This window comes from Coenobita brevimanus, chromosome 1 (genome assembly GCF_032717465.1).
Source record: "Coenobita brevimanus isolate Jiangsu-jjx chromosome 1, ASM3271746v2, whole genome shotgun sequence".
Lineage (NCBI taxonomy): Eukaryota > Metazoa > Arthropoda > Malacostraca > Decapoda > Coenobitidae > Coenobita > Coenobita brevimanus.
In genome coordinates this window covers 58876270-58894882 of record NC_136954.1, presented here as the reverse complement: position 1 = coordinate 58894882, position 18613 = coordinate 58876270, and the positions used below count along the sequence as shown (strand labels likewise).

General features: G+C 42.2%; 2 protein-coding genes across 2 annotated transcripts in view; both read right to left on the bottom strand.

The window, feature by feature from the left end:
- Window positions 1–4591, bottom strand: part of LOC145399070 (uncharacterized) — a 50243-nt gene extending 45652 nt beyond the window's left edge. The window contains exon 1 of the mRNA XM_080271846.1: window positions 4487–4591. Coding sequence (XP_080127972.1) covers window positions 4487–4591 — 105 coding nt within the window. The remainder of the gene's footprint in view (window positions 1–4486) is intronic.
- Window positions 4592–16818: 12227 nt separating this feature from the next.
- Window positions 16819–18613, bottom strand: part of LOC145396320 (GDP-D-glucose phosphorylase 1) — a 48072-nt gene continuing 46277 nt past the window's right edge. The window contains exon 9 of the mRNA XM_080269981.1: window positions 16819–16914. The gene's annotated coding sequence lies outside the window, so the exon portion shown is untranslated. The remainder of the gene's footprint in view (window positions 16915–18613) is intronic.

Here is an 18613-nt window from a genome sequence, read left to right as displayed (position 1 = left end):
AGGTGGGGAAGAAGGGGTTAGGGAGGGGGGAGGTGAAGGAGGGGTAGGGAGGGGAGAAGGGAAGGAGAAGTTGCATTGGGGAGAGAGGAAAGAAAGATTGGAGGGAAAAAAAACAAAAAAAAGTTAGGAAGGGGAAATAAAAACTGGTGTGGGAGAAGGGAGTGAGAGGAAGAAACAGGGATACAAGAGGGAATGAGATGGAGAAAGGGCTTGTTGAGGGGAGGAAGGGGGACTTATACCTTGGGAAGGAGTAAAGGAGAAGGGGCTGTCATCACCACAGGAGGGCTAAGTGAGGACTTTCTTCAGGTGAATTGTTTTCATTCGAAGACACTTTACTAGGCCTGAGAAAATGTCTTCACTTAAGGGGAGAGATGGCCTTTTTCTTTTTTCTTTCTTTTCTTGTTTTATTTTTGGAAGAGAGAGAGAGAGAGAGAGAGAGAGAGAGAGAGAGAGAGGAGAGGGGAGGGGAGAAAGAGGGAGGGGAGGGGAGGGGAGGGGAGGAGAGAGAGAGGGGAGGGGAGGGGAGGGGAGGAGAGAGAGAGAGAGAGAGAATTTTTTTTTCTTCCTGAGGGGAGGGCTGAAGAGCTTTTTTCACCTGGGGAAGAGAAATGTTTTCCTTAGTTGGGGATAGGATGAATTTTTCATCATACAGGGAGAGGAGGAGCTTGCTTCACTTGGAAAGATGTGATGACTGTCTTTGTTGAGAAAGGTTTCCTTCACTTGGAGATGGAAGGGGTTGTCTTCATTTAGGGTGACTGGGAAGGTGGTTGACAGGGTTTTGGAAGATTGGAGAATGAGTTGCCTTCACTTGAGAAGGGGAATGAGTCAAAACAACAATGTACTTCTTCTGAATCATGCCTTTCTTACCATCTTTAATTCACTTTTCTTAACTAAAAGATACCAAGCACATCTTTTTTTAAGTAAATCCTCTCAATTTATGTATGTTGATACCTTCAATCCAGCAGGTTTCCTTTAAGTTGCATGCAGTTGGGTAGCACTCACACTAAACCAAAAATGTTGCCACCTACATAGAGAGATTGATAGCAGCTTGAGTTAGAATGAATATACCAGTACTGTACTACTGCATTTTTCATTGAATGGGCACAATCTATATACACACAATCATACCTGCACCACAGTGTAGTTACATGCACTCCTGGATGAACATACATGATAAGTGCCTGAAAAACTCTACCCCACAATACATGAAACAACTTTAAACAATGCACAACCATAGTCTTATTGTTTGGGGCTAAATCCACATTACTGTATACACTCATTTCCGATTTCAAAGTAAATATATGATGAATCACAGGTATCACTCCTATGGTGAATAAAATCATCTTGAGAAAGCAAAAAGAAAATAGCTACTGTGTACTTCATTATATAGGCTACTTTGGCTGAAGGCATTCACAGGTTTGAAAACTGAGAAGGTCTCAAAGAAGAGGGAAATTATGGGGTGAATCATTCCACACAAATGTCAACCTCAGAATTCATCAAAAATATATAAATTATATACTGGTACCACATAAATTATATATGTTATAAATTATATCTTTAAATTATATTGTATAAATTATATATGGTATACTAGTATAAATCATATACAGTATACCCGGTATGTAAAGTACTGTACAAGAGGGGGTGGCATTGCGATAACGTTCCTCATGCAACTTTTGAAAATCTATACAACATCAAAATTAAAACATATAAACAATACGACTGTGGTATGATGTGGTGTGAAGTGCTGGTAATATAGCTAGCCTGCATTTGTTTATATTGCATACTTTTGCAAACATAACTGGAAGTACAGTAGTTTAATAACTTGTTTCCTATTGTTCCTCATGATGGATTGGTGCCAGCACTGCCATGCTGCCAAAGGTTTCACGAGTGCAATGTCTGAATATGAAATGTCAACATCATATGTTCCAGACTTTCAGGTCCCCTCTCATTAAAAAATATATATATATATATATATATATATATACAGGAACTTGAACTTTAAATGAAACTAAAAGATATGACTCAACATGGTACAAAAGCAATCAAGGTAAGCATCAATTCAACTACTGCATGTAGCAGTCTTTGGTGAATATCAAGGACAGTTTCCATTATTAAAATACTTGTACAATATGGCACAGTGTTTTTGGCACATGGTGGTAGGTGGTGGCGACCATCATCCACTCACTTGATGTACCGGTAGTGTTACCTACTTCTTCCTCAGCCTTTATCATTCTTTTTCTGTGCCTGCCCTCCTCTCTTCCTATATCTCCCATCTTTACTGTCACTTCTTATTGCTCTTCTTTCTTTTACAGGTGGCTTTACATTGAGTGACAAGCCATGGTTTCCTGTAAGCCAAGAAACCATTTACAACGCTGGGTGGTAACCATAGAACCAACCCATGCGTGCTCCCTATGTGTCAACAAGTGGGTTGGTCGAGGGTTAGTGCCCCTCCCCGTAAAACCAATAACTCAAAGTCAAATGGCCACCCTTTACGGGATTATGGCATCTGGCAATAGATAGATAGAGATAGTTTTTGGTACACATTTTTTAAAACTCCACTGTCATCAGCCTGACTCTATTTGATATGTCCATTATTATGAAAAGCCTATATTTGAAAAGCTTTGTCCGAAGTAAAGTAAGGATTCAGGACTGAACGGTTAGTGAATGAGTGCATACCCCATTTCATTGGGCATGCTGTTCATCAGTTCTCCTACTGTCATGTTTTCTCTTCTTGCTTTATGAATCCTACTTCATTCCACCTTTGAGCAGGAAAAAATGCTATGACAATTTTGTTTCCTGTAAAAAATCCAACCATCCATCCATCATCTAATCCTGCGTTGCCCCAAAAGGAGTGTAGAAGCCCGGGGCTAGGCAAGTTGGTCCTGACATTTAAGATGAGAGTGTCCAGCCTCACTCATCCCTGAGTAGCATTACCATCTATCTATCTATCTATTGCCAGATGCCATAATCCCGTAAGGGGCGGCCATTTGACTCGAGTTATTTGTTTTACCAGGAGGGGCACTAACCCTCCACCAACCCACTTGTTGACACATAGGGAACACGTATGGTTTGGTTATATGGTTACCACCCAGCATTGTAAATGGTTTCTTGGCTTACAGGAAACCATTTGGCTTGTCACTCAAGGTGGCTCTACATTGAGTAACAAGCCAAACAGATTCCTGTAAACCAAGAAACCATTTATAACACTGGGTGGTAACCATATAACCAAACCATACGTGCTCCCTACGTGTCAACAAGTGGCATTACGAAAGCAATAAACCCCAACCACCCCTTGGATGTAAACCTGCAAAGCCCCTTGGACAGAAACCTTCACAGGCTCAATTCAAGTGGAACACCTTATATATAATACCTGTTCATAGATTTAAAACGGCAAAAATATGGAATTTTGATATTATTAATTATAAAACCTCAGCAATTATACATACCCAGTACACAAACTACTGAAACCAAGTCTAATAAAACTGAACCTAACCCTCTCTCCCCAGAAAAGCTGGTCCTAGGTTTGGTATCATATGTGCACAGGCTAAGCTAGTAGTTTTTGTTATATTTTAGTGTTATAAATTTATTACACTAAGATAAATCTTGACCAATTATACATGCAAACTATTGAAACCACGTCTAACAAAACTTAACCTAGCCCCTTCCCCCAAAAAAAGTTGGTCCTAGGTTTGGTATCATATGTGCACAGGCTAGATGTTTTTACTATATTTTCGTGTCATAAATTTCTTACACTAAAATGAAATTTGACCTTTGTCATAAATTGTTTAACATTTGTGAATGGGGGCTCTCCTAGATTTTCATGGAGTCTTTTCTATAGCTTACAATGACACATCAATCCAAGTTAAAATATTACTGGCATGTAAAAACAGCACACACTGAAAATGAATTACAAGACAAACAAAAATGAAAATCTTAATCCTGCTTAACTGTTACTGTATGTATGATTTCCAAGAGATATCACTATTTCAAAAGTGGTGACCTGTTCTTCCAAAAATAGCTCTGATATACACAAGAGCAGAAGGCATATGTACATCAATATTAAGCAAAATAATGACATACAGCCAACAGGGTCAGGTGCCAGTGTTATATATTTCTGCATAAAAGAGGTTATCAAATAAATTCAAAGTTCCATTAACAATGAAAGGTCGCGAATTCAATCACAACAAACCTTTCCTACACGGGACTTGAGGCGCATATGACAATTAACCTAAAAAAACCCTTGGCTAATTTGTGTATATTCTAACCATGTTTACTCTTCCAGGCTCTGTCAGTACAAAAATTACGGGCCTGCACTACCCAGGGATTTATCTATGGGTAAGGTTGATGGGTTTACAATGTTTAATTATAACTAATTTGACATTGTTTACAAAAGTACACCGGCCCCACCTTCATCTGTACTATCTCACATCTAATCTTTACTTATTACCTACTGCACTAGCTATTGTACATGCCTTTTTCTTACCGTTAGAGATTTTCGTATGCCATTTTGTTCGTCTTCTGATTCGTCAGAGACGACGTCTGAATCATCCCCTTCTCCTAGCTTTCTCCGTCTTCTTCTATCCGCCATGTTGCCTTCTAGGAACTAAATATACAGCTTCGGTGCCACGGAGGATCTCGGCAAAAGTTGAACACATGATTACAGTCTTATGAGTTCCTTCAGATATAAGTGAGATTTTTCCTACATGCCTTTCAATATATGATTCAAAAGCTTCTTTTGAAAGCAACATGCAAGTGCAAGAGATACCGACCTTAACTGGACTCCGAATGAAATATGTCGCATGAATGAACTTTACACATTCACGAAATACCGTGCCCTCACTATTATAGGTAATTAGCTATACTCTTCACTGGAAGCTTTCAGTTTGGGAACCATTTGTATTGAGTTGAGAATGCCTAAGCACACGGTGTCGGCCCAATTTTCATCAGAGACCCTATATAGGATCTCTAATTTTCTATCTATCTATCTATCTATTGCCGGACGCCATAATCCCTTAAGGGCTGGCCATTGACTTTGAGTTATTTGTTTTACAGAGAGGGGCAATAACCCTCCACCAACCCACTTGTTGACACGTAGGAGTTGGTTATATGGTTACCACCCAGCGTTGTAAATGGTTTCTTGGCTTACAGGAAACCATTTGGCTTGTCACTCATGTAAAGCCACCTGTAAAGGAAAGAAAAGCAATAAGAAATGACAGAAAAGCTGGGAGAAATAGGAAGAGAGGAGGGCAGGCATAGAAAAAAAAAAAAAAAAAAAGATAAACGCTAAGGAAGAAGTAGGCAGCATTACATCAAGTGAGTGGATCATTACCCTTTATAAGTTAGGCTAAACTGGTTTGATGAATTTTCCATGCTCTCCCATCACTTCTCACACATCACTCCAAAGTTCATTTCCCTGTAAAACTTTTTAATTATTATTTTCTTTTTAGAATGCCTTCGTATTGTGAAGCAGGCATCACTACCCTCTCTGAACAAATTACGTGGTTAGTCAATGGGAATATTATAATTTCTATTCTCCTTGAGCATCCTGAATATGCACCAAAGTTCTAGAAAACCCTATATTCATTACCTATATGATTATTTTCTATCTATCTAGAGCCAGACGCCTTAATCCCGCAAGAGATGGTTGAAATACCAGCACCAAGGGAAGACCTTAGGGAGGCGTGGAAAGGGTCCAAGCAAGATGGGCATACGTCCCCTGCCATCATGTGCCCTCAACGAAGCCTGTGGGAGGTACACCACCCCACTGCACTACTCTCGAGGCAGATCAGCACTCGCCAGGATCGGGGTGGGCCTTGTGTAACCACAGTCCCAAGTAGGAATGCGACAATGCCCACCGTGCTTGTCGGAGAAAGGACGGGCACTGTACTCCCCTCATCTACTACCCCCTGTAGGACTGCAACGACACCCACTGTGCTCGTCAGGGAGGGAACATCCACTGTACTTCCCTTACCTACAGTCCCAAGCAGGACCGCGATGACGCTCACCGAGCCCGTCGGGGAGGGAATCTCCACCGTACCTTCCTTATCTGCAGCCCCCACAGGAAGCAGGACCACAGCGACACTCATCATGCTCGACGGGGAGAGGATGGCCACTATACTCCTCTAACCTGTCTTCCCAGGGCAAGGCAGAAACGCAGTGGAGTCCACTGTGCCCGTCGGGGAAGGAACGTCCACCGTACTTCCCTCATCTGCAGCCCCCCACAGGGAGAAGGACCATGGCAATGCCCACCGTGCCCGTCGGGGAGAGGATGGCCACTGTCCTCCTCTCACCTGCAGTCCCAGGGTCTAGTGGAACTGTGGTGGCGCCCACCGTGCCCGCCGGGGAGAAAACTTCCACCGTACTTCCCTCGTCTGCTACCTCTGCGACACCCACGCCCCTCTCGCTCTCCCCACATCCAAAGGGGTGGAGCTAGCTCCTCAGCAGCATCGCAGCTGGAGAGGGTCTGGAGCAGCCCCATAGTGAGCCTGGGGATAAGCTCACTGCAGCCAGTGCCCCTACATCACCCATCGCTGCCAGACTCCCAGAGGAAGAGATGAAGCAGGCAGCCCCTGATGGCCTCTTGACTCCCAGCCAAGACCTTCCCAGACCAGCCGGCAAGCTGTCCTCCACCAAGGGCAGGCACAAGGCAGCGTGCCTACTCGCCCTGTTCGGCCCCAGTCCCGAGGGCCAACACATTCACCGAGGACCCTCCAGGGAAAGACCTCTGAAGGCCTATGACTGTGGTCCCGTGCCCCTTCAGAAAGCGCATGCCTGACGGGAACCCTCCCACACCTGGGCGACACCTACACCTATCCTGTCACCTGAAGTCAAAACTCTTGTCCTTTGTGTCCACTACAGTGTGTATAATTTGCCCATTTGTACTGTACCCAGTACTGTTTGTCTAATAATATATGTGTAAGATTGGTTGGCCTGTGTTTTTGAGCCCTGTTCCTCTGGTTGCATGCTCTAGTCCCAGTCTTGGAAAGAACCCCAGATCAGCTCCTCATACTCAGGGAGCAAGAGGTTGAGCCTTGAATACGTAGCATAACAATGGTCACATGCAAATCGACTCTATGTCACCCTGTCCCCTGTCATTTTGCTGTGCTTCCCCCAGCCAACAATCTGCTCTCACATATCTCTCTCTATTCCATCCCTCCATCTCATTCCCGGTATCTCCCTCCCTCTGACCCCTTCACCTCACATACATTCTCCTCATTAGTCTCACTCTCCATCCCATGGAGGTACCTCCACGGTCCATCCTCTCCACATGGCCAAACCACCTCAGTGCATTTCTAATGCTTTCTGTCACATCCACACCACAATGCTCTTTCACTTCCTCGTTTGTCAGTCTCTCTCCATGCTCCTCTCAGATAACTCATTTCCACTGTTCTCACTCGTGTCCTTCCAACAAGGTCCAGGAGGTCGAGAGGATTGGATGCCCCCACCCCCCCTTCACCTGCCTAAAAGTTTCATCTCAATTATATAAACAGTATACAGTATATATATATATATATATATACTGTATACTGTTTATATATATATATATATATACAGTATATATATATACATCAGTGCCTGAGTCACTCTCTGTTCTTCAGAAGTTTTGTGCTGTTTCCCAACATTGCTTATGCACACACTCATAACTCCATAGCAAGAATGAAGCAGACCTTTGACCTGTTGGTTGCTTTGCAAGTCGACCAGATTCAGCAGAAAAGACTCCCACCCCCTTCGAAAAAGTCTGGCTATGGGCCTGAGCTTCACTTCCATACGTTAGAGGGGGGATCACAATACAATTGTATATTATTATGCAGAACAGGGCCTTGTACAGGATTTCTTAAAGGAGGGGGTTTTGAAAAAAAACAAAAACTTTTTCATATATTTAGGCTATTTACTTTATTTCATTCATTCATTAATTCATCTAATCCTGTGTTTCCCCATGAGAAGTGTATGAGCTCGGGGCTAGGCAAGCTGGTCCTGACATTTAAGGTGAGAGTGACCAGCCTCATGCATCCCTGAGGGGCATTACGAGAACAATAAACCCCAACCATCCCTTGGATGTAAACCTGCACAGGCTCAATCCAATTCAAGCACCTTAACTATCCAATAAACTAAGTAACGCAGTATGGTAAACTTAGGTACTGTTACTTACTAAAGAGCTGAAAGGGTACAAACTCCGGGTAATTAATATACTAAACTCCACAGAACCTTGGAAGTGTAACAAAGAATTTGACCGTTTACTTGACATCTATTAAAAAAAAGGAGGGGGAGAAACAACAGACAACACTTCTTCACTTGCTGATTTCTGACCATAAACTCTCTCTCTCTCTCTCTCTTTTTTTCAGGCTTTATGGCCAACTCCCACAATGTGGGGCATTAAGTAAAATAAATTATAAAAAACAAAACCAGGACAATAAAGGCTCACACATTGCACAAAAGACCAGTCCAAGGGGCAAATCATGGAGGCAGTATGAAATAAAAAGCTCAAAGATCAGCTAGACGCACCTCCTCTCCCCTGACAATCAGGCAAGATGGAATCCTCTCACCCATATTGGTCGCCCTAAGAAGATCGTATAAGGTGGAGTAGGTCAAAACTCCGAGCTGGTATGACCGAGTATGGGTGCCCACTGTCAGGAGGCGATGGCTGGAGGACACGTCTAGACGGTCTCTGAAATCCACGATAGGAGGGTGAGATGGACAGCCCTCCTTTGCTTGAGGAGGGGAGGGCTCATCGGCCTCTTCTCTGGCCGAGGAGCCGGCTGATGCATCTTTGCCCATAACTCACTCTGCATAGATGTACCGTTTATATATCCTTATGAAACATGCTAGGAGTTTCCACTATGTTCTACAAACTTCCACTTTTTTTTTTCCGTAGCCTTCCATGACCTTCTGTTTTTTCTCTTCGGTAACAAAACATTCTAGGACCTTTGTGAAACTTCTTAATTTGTTCTTTCTTATACTTTGTAGAACTTTTTCCTTCCATGCTCACTTCCCTATTTCTTATCACAGCTTTCAATAAACCAGCAATCTTTAGTCCCTGCTGAACCCCTTCAAAGACTTAATGCTCTAAACTTCCATCCTTACTCATCACACTAACAAAGTACTGTTCTTAAATACTGTACACTCACATTTTCCATTTCCTTACTCCACCCTCACAGTGCATTTCTCTTGAAGACCTGTTTTTCTCTTCCCTTCATTCACCTTTAGATTCCGTCTCTTACATGCTCTCTCAAACTCATCCACCAAGCCTATCAGTTCCCCGTCATCTTCATTAGCTGTTACCTTGAAATTTATATTTCTTAGTAAATACTCATTAATTACGTTTTTCAGTGCATCTTTTTGCTGAAGGGTGTGTGTGGCAAGATTCACCACCTCCTTTTATTATATACTGTATGCACTTAATTGTAACCATTGACTGACTGCATGTAACTGTATTTTTTTAAGGAGGTGTGTGGCAAGACCCACCACCTCCTTCTATTGTATAGGCTACGTACTGTATTCGGTACACTTTTATAACAATAAGTAACTCATAAGGGCACCTCGTGTTCTGACATTTTTCTCATCTAATGGGGGGGGGAGGGGGATCTTTTGTATGGTATTTCCTTTGGAAATGCATCTTTATGAGTGTTTAGTTCACCCTGAAATTTCTTCCCGCAAGTTCCCATGGACCCCTTAATCTTGCAACTGTTGGCTAAAATTATTTCCAGTCATGCTGCCCCATCAATTTTTTGTTCTTATTTTCAATTATGCTGCATCTTGTCAATGTTTTTCTTCCAAGGGGGGTGGGGAAGGACCTCCTGGAAGACCCTTAAATTAGCCGACCATTTAGAGGAGAGGAACATGATTAAGCCCAAGCTTCACATTTAATGATACTACAATTACTGTAGCATAATGATGCAGTGAGAGATATTTTATTGATTAAATGCTGGAAATTACATATACTCCCTGTTATGATGAAATTAAATAAATGTAAACTGAGACATCACAAATTCACATTCCATGTCCCCAGCAACTAGATTTCAGCTGTCACCTGACTTATCTTGTTCTACTCCCTTTTGTCCTACCATGAACCAGTCGCCTACGTGTGCCTTTGGGAAAATTGCATTAGTGTGTGTGTGTGTGTGTGTGTGTGTGTGTGTGTGTGTGTGTGTGTGTGTGTGTGTGTGTGTGTGTGTGTGTGTGTGTGTGTGTGTTGAGGAAGACTTGTCTACATGATGTTGAGTGCATAGCTGTATACTTTGGTGTGTGTGTGTGTGTGTGTGTGTGTGTGTGTGTGTGTGTGTGTGTGTGTGTGTGTGTGTGTGTGTTCTCTTACCTTACCTAATTATTCTAACCTAACTGTATCATTACAGTAATGAGTCAAGCTCATACTGTCCCATGTATTAAACCATTTTTGTCATACATATCCTTAAATTTATGAATAGTTTTGGCACACACTATTTCATTCGGTAGTGCATTCCATCGATCAAATGCCCAATTTAGGAAACTGAAATTCCTTACATTTTTATCGCCTCTGTTTATGTAGTTTTTTGCAGTGTCCTCTTGCTGGTGCTTCCCCATAGGTTATATATTCATTTATGTCTATTTTCTCTTTCCCTGAGATGCATTAATATAGCATAATCATGTCTCCTCTTTTCCTTCTCTCCTGTAGTGCTGGGAGATTCAATTTTTCTAACCTTTCTTCGCGGCTTACGTTACATGCATAGCATGAGGAACGTCACCGGAAAAAGATGTAACGTTTCTCACACACACCTTTACACAAGAAATCACTGCAGACATAGTGAATTCAGGGAGAGATGGATGGGTATGGTGGGAGTGCTGAGTGGGCTGATGTGATTAATTGCATTGGTGGGTGGGCAAGGTGGGTGGTATCCATTGGTAGGGAAGAAGGGTGACCGTGGTTGGTGTGTAAGATGGGTTGTCAGAATGTGTGGGTCGCCAGGGTGGATGAGAAGATTGTTTGGTCAGAGTGCTCTGTGTGGGTGGTTGGGTGCATTCAGGGTGGGCAGGTGAGTGGCTAAGGTACATGGGTTGGGTAGCATTGTTAGATGAGCTTGGTGGGTGGCATTTATGGGTGGGCAAGGTGGATGGCTGAGACTGGTGTGCTTGGTGGGTTGCACAGGCGAGTATTGGTTGGGTCAGGTGAGGAGGTGGATGAGTGGGTGGGTGGATATGTGGCTTCCCACATGACAAAGTAGGAGTGGGGCTTTCAGGGCAAGTAGTTATATAACTTGTTACTGTTATTTATATTTTAGTTTAGTATTTAGATGACGAGTAAATATTTGGAAAAAAAAATTCTATACAGTGGGGTCATTCTGCTGCAATCTGCTAAAACCTCAATATAATTACTTCTCAATGAACTGAAGGTGGATATATATGGATAACAATACACCTAACAGCAGAATAAATTATACTAACATTACATGCGGCAAGGTGTGAGAGAGAGTGAAGTTTCAGATATCCATTCCATCCGCCTAATAAATCGGTAGTTTTGTGGGGGTAAAGAGGGGGAGCTTGGGGGTGGACGTGTGCAATTAACCTGCCCTCTGGTGGCAGACTACCCTGTCCCCTTACCAGTGCTCATGACTGTACTGGGTCATTATACAACCATGAAGTTGTCTAAACATTATGAACAGCAGACACTGAGTCAGTGCCTGAAGTGGGCATGATCAAAGTTAATTACCTTAGAAAGAGGGACACATCTAAAGAGTGGGTCATACTCAGTTTCAATTCCGTGACAACCCAGACAGAGATGAGATAGCAGAGGACATGGTTGTGCAGGCTTTGTCAATGTCTCAAGTATCAAGAATGGTACATACATTCAAAGGGGTGACTTTTCCCTTCTCAATCAAATAGTCTTTGTTTATGTCATGATGCTGATGTCACTTGAATATGCTGATGTCATTTAAACAAGAACTGTCTTCTGATTAGATCGTTCATTCATTCATCGTCTAATCCAATGTTGCCCCATGAGGAGAGTAGGAGCTTGGGGCCATGCAAGTTGGTCCTGACATTTAAGATGAAAGTGACCAGCCTCACTCATCCCTCAGTGGTACTGCATGAGCAATAAACCCCAACCACCTTTTGAATATAAACTTGCACAGGCTCAATCCGATTGGAGCACCTTAATTGCCCACCAAACCACCAGGCGCCATAATTTGGTTATACGGTCACCGCCCAGCATAGTACAGTAAATGGTTTCCTGGTGTACAGAAACAATTTGGCATGTTACTCAGTGCAGAGTCACCCATAGATGGAAAGAAGAGGACAGAATGAAGGAAAAAAAGACACAAGACGAAGGATGGAAAGAAGGAAGAGAGGAAAGGGCTGGCACCTGAGAGCAGCACTACATCGAGTGAGGGGATGGTAAGCACTCCCACCAAGCACTTTCAGGTTAGTTTAAGTTTATTATGTAATTTCACATCAGTACACATTTTTGTTTATGTTTGTGATACTTACAATTACCATAACCACTGTAAGAGTTAACTGAAAAATCATATTTCAATAAAAACTGCACAAGTAACGTTTCTCACTTTGCCAGTACTGTAACATGTCTGATGGTCACATTTTCCTTAACAGCGTAACAATCATTAGGAATAATCTAATTGCTAGGTACAGCTAAGATCCTTATCTACTGACATATTATTGATATGAAGCACTCCTTGACTGAACCAGTCAAATCACAGACTTATTGAAATTACTTGTGCAAACTACAGGAGGGGGTAGCAGTGCGGTAACGTTCCTCACACAACTTTTGAAAATCTATAAAACATCCAAATTAAAACATATAAACAATCTAACTGTAATATAATGTAGTGTGAATATAGCTTGCAAAAACCATTTGTTTATATTGCATACTTTTGCAAATATAACTGAGAGTAGTTCAATGAAAAGTTCCTCACAATGGAAAGACCCATCACCTTGATTATAGCTTGCAAAAACCATATGTTTATATTGCATACTTTTGCAAATATAACTGAGAGTAGTTCAATGTAAAGTTCCTCACAATGGAATGACCCATCACCTCGCTGCATACCTGTTGCACTTTTTTTTTTTTTTTTTTGCCGAAGCAACTCTGCATGCTTCATCTGGGATGACTGTGATTTGGTTTCTAGGCCATACCTGTACACCCAAGTCTCATCTCCATTGATAATAACCTTCAGAAAGTCTGGATCGTGATTTGCACACTCCAGCATGTCTTGAGCAATGTTCATCCATGAGAAGAGATCATGACGAATATGACAAAGCACTTGCAGGATAGTGGTAGGTGGGGCCACTCACCATCCACTCACTTGAGTTAGTGCTGCTCTCAGGTGACTGCCCTTTCCTCTCTTCCTGCCTTCTTTCCTACCTTCCTTTTCTGCCTTTCTTTCCTTCATTCTTTCCTCTTCCATCTGACTACGGGTGACTCTACACTGAGTGACAAGCCAAATGGTTTCCTGTACACCAGGAAACCATTTTCTGTGCAAGGTGGTAACCATGTAACCAAATTATGGCATCTGGTGATTTAGTGGGTAATTAAGGTGTTCCAATTGGATTAAGCCTGGTCAAGTTTATATCCTCATACAGCCTTCTCTTTACATCCATTATATGGGGCTGAAACATGGAATAAGGGTGTTGCAGAGAGGAAAAGTTTGAATGTAATGGAGATGAGGTGTCTGAGGAGTATGTGTGGAGTGACGCGTATGGATCGGGTGCGAAATGATGAAGTGCGAAGGAGAACTGGAGTTGTTCGGGAGATGGCTGGTAGAGTTGAGCAGAGGGTGTTGCGATGGTTTGGGCATATGGAGAGAATGGATAATGAGCGATTGGTGAAAAAGATAACTAGATCTTATGTGAGAAGTGTAAGGCTGAGAGGAAGACCACGAACAGGATGGATGGACAGTGTGAAGAGAGCGCTGGATGCGAGAGGGATGTCTGTTGAGCAAGGAAGAGTGGCTGTGCGTGACAGAAATAAATGGAGAGAAATTGTGAATAAGTGATGACGCAGCCCTGAGGGGATATTCTCCCGCATTTGGTCTGATCAGCTAGTCAGGTCAGGTGCGGGTAAGGGGATGGGTCTGTTATGATGTGGCAGGGGTAAACCAGTTCTGCTGTCAGGCCCTGCTGCGGATGTCACTGATTGCATTGCGCAGTTGACCCTTGTGCGGTGTGGTGCGGTGAGGATCTGTCTGTTCTCCCCTTTGGGGCTAAGATGTGAATGAATGTGTTTGAATGGATGAGTAAATGGAGAGTGTGTCATCCTGTCTCGGCTACCTCCCTTTCCTTGGGGGAAGCAGCCTAGGTATATAGATAGATAGATAGATAGAAGTTTATATCCAAGGGGTGTTGAGGTTTACTGCTCACGTCATGCCACTCAGAGACGAGTGAGGCTGGTCACTCTCATCATAAATGTCAGGACCAACTTGCCTAGCCCCAGGTTCCTACACTCCTCATGGGGCAACACAGGACTGGATGATGGATAGATGGATGGAAAAATTTTTCATGCAGTGAAAAGAATGCGGGGCTACGTTTGTCAAGTCGGAAGAGGCCTACTTTGAGGGGGATTAGTGTCCAGCTCAACAAGTTAGCTATTCACTTTTTTAGAGCCTAAGGTCAGATACTTTCTGAACAGACCTCAAATTTTCTTATACGTTACTGATCCAATATGTGCCTATGCTAAAAAGATATATCTATCTATCTATCTATCTATTGCCAGACGCCTCAATCCCGTTTGGGGTGGCCACAAACAAATCGCCTCCAAGTCGCCCTGTCCCCCGCCATTAGATATATAACTATGATAATAAAGGATACTGAGGTGTACTGGGGAAAATACACTGCGAAGGAACAGCTTCTTCACCTTAACTTGACCCAGATTTTCATCCTTTTGCAGCTTATTTCTTGTAGCTCAGTGGCTCTCAATCCTCTCCATTGCACTTCTTTGTGACTAACAAATATTCTACTGCTAAACTTTTTTTACCTCAGCTTTCAAGATGGAGAGATGCAAACTTTAGGCTAAGTTAGAGTGAAAAGACTATAGAATGCCTCCCAAGTACATAAGAATACAATATGACCCTCTCTTAGTAGTCCAACTCTGTGGTGCTTATTAAACAAAAACTAAATACTCACTAAACACAGCAAGTTTTAATTGTCCAAATGGGCATCAATTCCACACTGTAAATAAAACAAATTAAAAACCCTCTTCTCTACAAGATTCAATATTTCAAATTCACCTCATTTCTATAGTGTTAGTACTAAAACAAACTACAAACCCTCTCTACAAGTCTCAATAGCTCAAATTCACCTAAAAATACACTGCAAACCCTCTCAGCACTACTGTAGAAGTCTCAACAGTCCAAATGCAAGTACTTCCACTGTGAAAATATATATATAGATATACAGTACCTCTTTGTGGTAGGTGGGGGCACTCACCATCCACTCACTTGATGTAGTGCTGCTCTCGGTGTCTGCCCTTTCCTCTCCATCCTTCTTTCCTTCCATTCTCTTCTGTCTTTCTTTCCTTGTCCTTCTGCCTAAGGGTGACTTTACACCCCCTCTTCTGTCTTTCTTTCCTTCATTCTCTCTTCTTCCTTCAGCCTGTGGGTGACTCTACACTGAGTGACAAGCCAAATGGTTTCCTGTACTCTAGGAAACCATTTACTACGCTGGGTGGTAACCATATAACCAAATTTTGGCGCCTGGTGGTTTAGTGGGTAATTATTACGCTCCAGTCGGATTGAGTCGGTGAAGGTTTATATCCAAGGGATGGTTGGGGTTGATTGCTCATGTAATGCCACTCAGGGATGAGTAAGGCTGGTCACTCTCATCTTAAATGTCGGGACCAACTGCCTAGCCCCGGGCTCCTACGCTCCTCATGGGGCAATGTTGGATCGGATGATTGATGGATGGATGGATATACCTCTATCTGTCTATCTATATAATACAGGGTAAAATGGGGTCATTTTGCCACAATGCCAATAATTCCAATTAAAAGGCCCATAGCTCCCAAACTATTGCACTGATTTGGTTTCTGTTGGGCTTAAGTTTTAAAGGAATCCCGACCTAACAAGGGCTCACGAAACTTTGATCTACTGTGCAAAAAGATGGTGTTGGGAAAATTAAACTGTTTACCAAAAATTTTCAGCATTTATTGCATCAATAAAAACTGGGAAACAAAAAAACATTCTATTTACCCATTACTGACATGTTTCTAGTTAAAAGTGGTTCAGAACAGTTTGCATTGTTCACGTACACACAAACACACACAAACACATGCAGAACAAAACGGCACCTTGCCACGCACTTTTGCCATGAAAGTCCCCCCGAACAACTTACCAACCTTGAAACAATCAGTGAAACAATGACGGATGCCACTTACGTAAAGTTTGCCCAATACATGACAGTCCCTACTGTATGGTGGCCTAGATTACCTAAGCCTAGTTATAATCAACTGTGTATGATATGTAATTTGGTATTATGACAATAGTAACAATAATAACATAAATATTATAACAATAATAACAACAAATAGTTTGCGGGGAAATTACCTTGTTGGACGGGGTAATTTCGCCACAAGACACTTAAAAAAAAATCTAAGGTGTGGCTTTTTTTTTTTTTTAACGATAACAATTATAGGTGTCTTTAGCAGAAGGGCTGAATGTCCTGATAAAGCAATAAAAATGTCAATATTCCATATGTGGTGGTTTGTATTTAGCAAAACCATCGTTCATGGCGAAATTACCCAGTTTCACCCTATATAAAACAGGAAACCCTCTCAATACTATATATTTATATATATATATATATATATATATATATACTGTATATACATCTCAATTTCCATGATTTTTAAAACAGTGTAGCACATGTCACAGCACAAGACGTATACACCAGTAGCTTGCCATACTTTCGTTCCTCCCACTGTCCTTCAGCAGCCTATAAGCATGATAAGTTGGGTAAAGTTACATGAAACCAATATAATATGACTGGTTAGTTAAACATTTATTTTCAACTAACTGTAACTTTAACTACCAAAACTATAATGTTTTGAGCTACTGAAAGGAATGGAATTTTTGCAGGTGAGTGTACCAAACAAACCTCCACTTCAAGTCTGTGCACTCTGTAAGTTCATTAATGAAGGTGCAACTGCTATGAATTTACAAGTTACTCTTTTATCACTGCTCATTTATTAAATAGGAAAAATCTCAACAGTAAGGCACCAGGCGTTGTGACATTCAGATTGGCGAAATCACACTTTGGTGGCAGCCATCAAATATTTCCGTGCTTGCACATTCGCATCTAAAAAGGGCACGTTCATGCCATCCACCAGCACAAGTTTCAGATCCTCGCCACAGAGATGCCAGCGCCAACACACAGTTTCGGCCTGGTTCCTTAACGTGTTCAGAGTGTCCACAGGTGTTACACTCTCGCATCCTTGATTAGTAACTGATGGATATGTGTCACCTTGTGCTTAAGTGGGGCCAGATGTGGACTGGGTGATGGTGGAAATGGTGTAAGAAGGTGTGAACCTGGAACGGCAGGCAGTAAAGGGAAGGCCAAACATTACTATTGCAATGGGGGGAAAAAATGCAAGCATGATGATGAGTTAAAAAATAACATTAAAGCATACTCAATGAGGAATTACCAGGCTTTGTGGAGGAGCAAGAGAGGCAGGTTTCACTGGAGAGACATAATAGAATGAATGTGCTGCATCAAGAGCACAGCAAGAAAGAAGTGGTGGCGATACAGTGTTGGAGGCAGTGGTGGGGTCCACTAGCCCTACTCAAAGCCTCAGATGCCCCATTGCATCAAGTCCATTCAGCCCTTCACTCTGGTCTTTCTGGTAAGTGTTGTGTCTGAATGGAGGGAGAGTGTGTGTTACACGTGTAAGTAATTTTGCTAATATTTCTTATTTTATTTTATATTTTTTAATGCAAGGAAGAAGGAACCAAAGGCCAGGAGCAAACAAACTGTTCCTTCCAAGAAAAAAACAAAAACAGTACAAAAAATAGCCAAATTCAAGATTTGCTTATTTCGAGATGCCTGAACACACTGCGTTTGAAAGACTGGAGATCACAGGAAGTGGGAAATACAGACAGAGGGAGACAGTTCCAGAGTTGACCTGTTGCATAAATGAAAGACTGGAAGTAGCTAATGGTTAACTCTTGCATTAGAGAGTTGGTCAGAAAAAGGATGAGAGTTTGCTGCCAGATGGGTACTACGTGACCATCGTAGGGGTAGAGGGATGCAAGCAGACAGTTCGGAGGAGCAATGACCATTGAAGTAACAACAGAAAAGAGATAAAGATGCAACAGTGCGGCGAAGAGACAAAAGTTTAAGGAAGCCAGTAAGAGAAGAGTGAATGAGACGAAAAGCCTTTGACTCCACCCTATTGAGAAGAGCTGTATGTAGGGAGCTTTCCCACACATGAGAGTTGTACTCTACACAGGGATGAATAACACCCGAGTATAAAGTCAACAGTACTCTACACGGGGGTGAATAAAACCCGAGTATAAAGTCAACAACTGTGCAGGGGTAAAGAATGTACGGAGTCAGCTTAGCACACCTAATCTCTTGGAAGCAAATTTTACAAGAGATGTATTATGATCTCTCTAAGATTAATCCAGAGAGAATG